Raw genomic sequence first — 4,780 nt, forward strand, 5'->3', positions numbered from 1 at the left:
TATAGGAAAAATCTTCTTCTCCAGTAGCACTGCGCCAGGAAAGATGAAACTCATGTGGAATCATCCTCAGGTAGTGTGGATTCAAGTTTGTACAAATCATGACCCCTGGTGCAAGGGTGGGGCCAAAATGGCCAACCCAAGTTTTACATAGGAATATATAGGAAAAATCTTTTAAAAATCTTCTTCTCAAGAACCACTAGGCCAGGAAAGATGAAACTCATGTGGAATCATCTTCAGGTAGTGTAGATTCAAGTTTGTTCAAATCATGACCCCTGGTGCAAGGGTGGGGCCAAAATGGCCGACCCTAGTTTTACATAGGAATATATAAGAAAAATCTTTAAAAATCTTCTTCTCAAGAACCACTAGGACAGGAAAGATGAAACTCATGTGGAATCATCCTCAGATAGTGTAGATTCAAGTTTGTTCAAATCATGACCCCTGGGACTAGGGTGGGGCCAAAATGGCCGACCCAAGGATATATAGGGAAACCTTTTAAAATGGCCGACCCAAGGATATATAGGGAAACCTTTTAAAATCTTCTTTTCAAGTACTTCAAAGCTATGATTAGTGATATTTATATGGAATCATCCTCAGGTAGTGTAGATTCTAGTTTGTTCAAATGATGAACGCCTGGAGGGGGGGGGGGGGTGGAGTAAATTCAAGCCTGATGTGCTCAGGTGAGCGCTGTGGCCCCTGGGCCTCTTGTTTTGTAAGAGAACCATTAATGAATTAGCTGTTCAGATTGATTCTAAGTGTAACATTGGTTTGGTTCTTCAGATATATTCTTTTAAAGCAAGCATCTTTGCGTTAGGGAATAGATCATAGAAATTCAAGGCATGTTATATAAATATATTTGAATTTTGTTAATTTGTAAACAATCAAACTCTGAGATTTAAGTGATTTATAAGTTAAAATGTGATGAAAAAGAATATTATTGCAGCATGATGCTTTTCTGATTACTAATCATAATGGGTTAACCACTCTATTGCTTCATACAAACACAAATTATGGTACCTGTATTACTAATTTTATAGGCCCGCACCTAAACCCAGGTCTCCCAGACTGAGGAAGAGAGTAGTACCAAAGCCAGAACCTGAAGAAGCAGATGAAATGGATGACAGGTAAAATATGTTTATTATACAGGTTGTCAACGGTAGTATACTTAAAGCATGTACTAGTCATAATTTGTTTCAATCAGCTGTTGGAACTTAGACCCACCCTTTTTGTGGTGGAATCTTGGTTTCTATCAGATTGTGCAGTTTTGTGTGATTTACATTTGATCACGAGTTGCATTCACAGAAATAAACAATACCTGTCTAATCATTGACTAATCATGCAGTTCCACAAGATTTTATACATGTATAATTCCAATCTTCATTTTATGTATTGAATTCCTGTGTTTTGATTGGACGAGAACACGTTTAAGAAAAAATTTACACATCGATAAAATTTTTCAATCAGAACTACTTTCTTGATAAAGCTTCTAGGTTATCGTATAAACAATGATTGAATGAAAGCAGTTATTTCTGGTCTGTTTTGGCTAAATTATGAATACAAAAAACTTCAAATTTAATTAATTAAAACAAAACTGGCGACAAACTGGATTGCCCAGCTGACGGACGCCATGAAAATGTTTATGTCACTCTCCGATCACCATGCAGTGTGAATATTTAAAAAAACGCTGTCTCGACATTCATAATACGAAGAAAATTAGCTCAGTTTGTATCGTTTTGACAGGGAAACGAAACGTACCTCAAACTCTTGCCATATTAGCATCAAATTCATATTTACTTTCTATATTGTTCCGCAATCTTTTAACAAACAAGTGCAAATCGAAGGCGTCGTCGGTCTGCAACTTTCGCTATGAGAGTTGTCGTTCATGTCAACATGGCCATGGTCAAGGACGAACTATTCTGAAGTAACTCGTAATTACGATATTTGTTGACTTAAACAATATTCGATGAGTCTTTATAAGTTTCTTTATCGATTGTTTTGACAACTTAAAGATGAACTCTATCGAAATTCATCTCGATTACGTTCCTTTGCGATAAAATGTATTCCTACGCCATCCAGAAATAACGGATTGTATGGAGGCCTCAAAGAGAAATAATTTAAATATTTTTTAAAATTCGATATTGGAATTATAAGAATTAAACGTTCTTTTTGAAAAATTTATCGATGTGTAAACTCTTGACATTTTACTCACAAACTTGATTAACATAAAAGTGCTTCGCACTTTTATTTAGTTTGTGAGTAAAATGTCAAGAGTTTACACATCGATAAATTTTTCAAAAAGAACGTTTAATCCTATAATGAAGATAAGCATTGATATGTCACAAGAGTAGACTGGTGAGAATTTATATATTAACTTCTTTAATAAGAGTAGAAATCTGTCCGAGGGTTGACCCAAATGTCATAGACATTTGACAATTCTTTTAACTTGGTAAATATTGAACCAATGCAAGCCAAATTTTGCCTAGCTATAATTTATTCAACAGGCACGTAGCAACATTTGAGGGGGGGTGGGTGGGGGGGCTGCCCCACTTTTTTCCAAACATTACTTTTACTATCATTGGAAATGTTCACTGAAAATATGGTTGCCCCCCCCCCCCCTCCCCCAACTTTATACTACAGGAAATTGATATAAGGAAATGTAGTCACTAATTGAATGAAAAAAATTTGTACTGAGAGAAGTTGGCCTCTACACCCTTTTTCAATTTCAATTGAATTTCAATTTCTCTCGCATGTCTGCACACTAGGGGTAGCTTTGGGGGCCACCGTAGGAAACCATTGGTTTACATGGGAATATGTAGGCTTGGCCATTATAAGGGATATAAATAGGTACAGGGAGGCATCCTCAAGTACTTTGCATTAAGTTTATTTCATGCAAACAATACTGTGGCCAAATAGTTTTTTGTTTGTTTCGATCCATGCTCTTATTCTTACTGTAATACACATATACATTAAGATATACATTAAGATTTGAATGTTAAATCTTCCATATCTGTGTTTTTTAAATTGTCTATGTCTGATATTTATTCCTTTATAAAGTTATATTTGTATACTTCAGTGGTGCCCCAGATTTTGGAGATGAAGAGCCTGATGAGAAATCTACAGGAGAATCTGGGTCAGCACCGCAGCCAGCGGGGGGCGTGGCCACGTACGCCAAGATCCTCATCTTCATCATTGTCCTCTTCTTTGTTTATCTGGTCTACATCAACATGGAACCATCATCTGGAAACAGGGTGCCCAAGATCAAAGGCTGACCATTAATTTGTTCTGCCAACTTATGGACTGTGATTTCACAACAATGTTCTGTTTTACCAGTAAATATGTGCAATTTGGCTTGCCTATGTAAACATTTTGGTAGCGTAATTGTAGCGGTGTATTTAATTCATACATATATGTATGTATTTATTTTTAGTCTGATAAAAACAAGAGATTATGTATTAATTTTGGTTATATTTGAACAATAAATTGTCAAGATATAAATATTGTAAAATCAAAATGTCTGAAATGGATTCTTCACCGTCTTTTACCAGAGTTAATCCAAAAGACGTGTCCTATATAACTGCTCTAAAATCTTTCATAATCAGATGACGTACGGATGTTTGTATCAAATTGAATTTTTGATTTTTGTTTGATTAATATAAAATACTTTTGATTAATATAAAATACTTTTTAAAAAATATTAATGCCCTTCCTACAGAAATTACTCTAATATATCAGATTCAGAATGAGTGTTGAAGAGAAAAGTTATAATGTCACTACATTCTTGCTAGGCGGCAATATACGAGACCCAACATTGTGTTTATCGATATTTCATAGAGTACCGGTATTCCATACATCTGAAAAACCAGAAGTCTCTGTCGAGACTGAAGTTCTACTGGTTTGAACTTATAGCAAAGGAAGAGAAAAGTACTTAAGCAGCTGGGATTTGAAACTAAATAGAATAATGATCGTTGATAAAGTCTCTTTATGTTCTTAGTTTAGTCTACTTGTTTGCCAAGTTATACTGAAATCAGACCAAAACTGTAGGAGGAGTAGCATTTTGAAACAATTTTACAGACATTTCTATTTTTAGTAACCACGGCAACACCGTTCATTAAAATTAAAATTCGATACACAGAATTATGTATCTTAGTGTATTCTACTTGTGTGCCAAGTAATATTGAAATCAGACCAAAACTGTAGGAGGAGTAGCATTTTGAAACAATTTTACAGATATTTCTATTTTTAGTAACCACGGCAACACCGTTCATCGAAATCAAAAACGATAAATAGAATTATGTATCTTAGTGTATTCTACTTGTGTGCCAAGTTATAGTGAAATCAAACCAAAACTGTAGGAGGAGTAGCATTTTGAAAGAATTTCACAGAAATTTCTATTTTTAGTAACCACGGCAACACCGTTCATCAAAATCAAAAACAGATACACAGAATTATGTATCTTAGTGTAGTCTACTTGTTTGCCAAGTAATACTGAAATCAGACAAAAACTGTAGGAGGAGTAGCATTTTGAAAGAATTTCACAGAAATTTCTATTTTTAGTAACCACGGCAACACCGTTCATCGAAATCAAAAACCGATAAACAGAATTATTTATCTTAGTGTAGTCTACTTGTGTGCCAAGTTATAATGAAATCAAACCAAAACTGTAGGAGGAGTAGCATTTTGAAAGAATTTCACAGAAATTTCTATTTTTAGTAATCACGGCAACACCGTTCATCGAAATCAAAAACCGATACACAGAATTATGTATCTTAGTGTAGTCTACTTG

The 4,780-nt window shown here is 34.8% G+C and overlaps 1 protein-coding gene across 1 annotated transcript in view; it reads left to right on the plus strand.

The window, feature by feature from the left end:
- LOC134278260 (emerin homolog 1-like) overlaps positions 1 to 3,492 on the plus strand; it is a 12,845-nt gene extending 9,353 nt beyond the window's left edge. The window contains exons 5-6 of the mRNA XM_062760580.1: positions 1,035 to 1,121; positions 3,071 to 3,492. Of these exons, the coding sequence (XP_062616564.1) occupies positions 1,035 to 1,121; positions 3,071 to 3,266 (283 nt within the window). The 3' untranslated portion in view covers positions 3,267 to 3,492. The remainder of the gene's footprint in view (positions 1 to 1,034; positions 1,122 to 3,070) is intronic.
- The last annotated feature ends 1,288 nt before the right edge of the window (positions 3,493 to 4,780 follow it).

The sequence above is a fragment of the Saccostrea cucullata genome, unplaced genomic scaffold (genome assembly GCF_032062105.1).
Source record: "Saccostrea cucullata isolate Sc308-1 unplaced genomic scaffold, CSIRO_AGI_Scuc_v1 ctg853, whole genome shotgun sequence".
NCBI classification, from domain to species: Eukaryota; Metazoa; Mollusca; class Bivalvia; order Ostreida; family Ostreidae; genus Saccostrea; species Saccostrea cuccullata.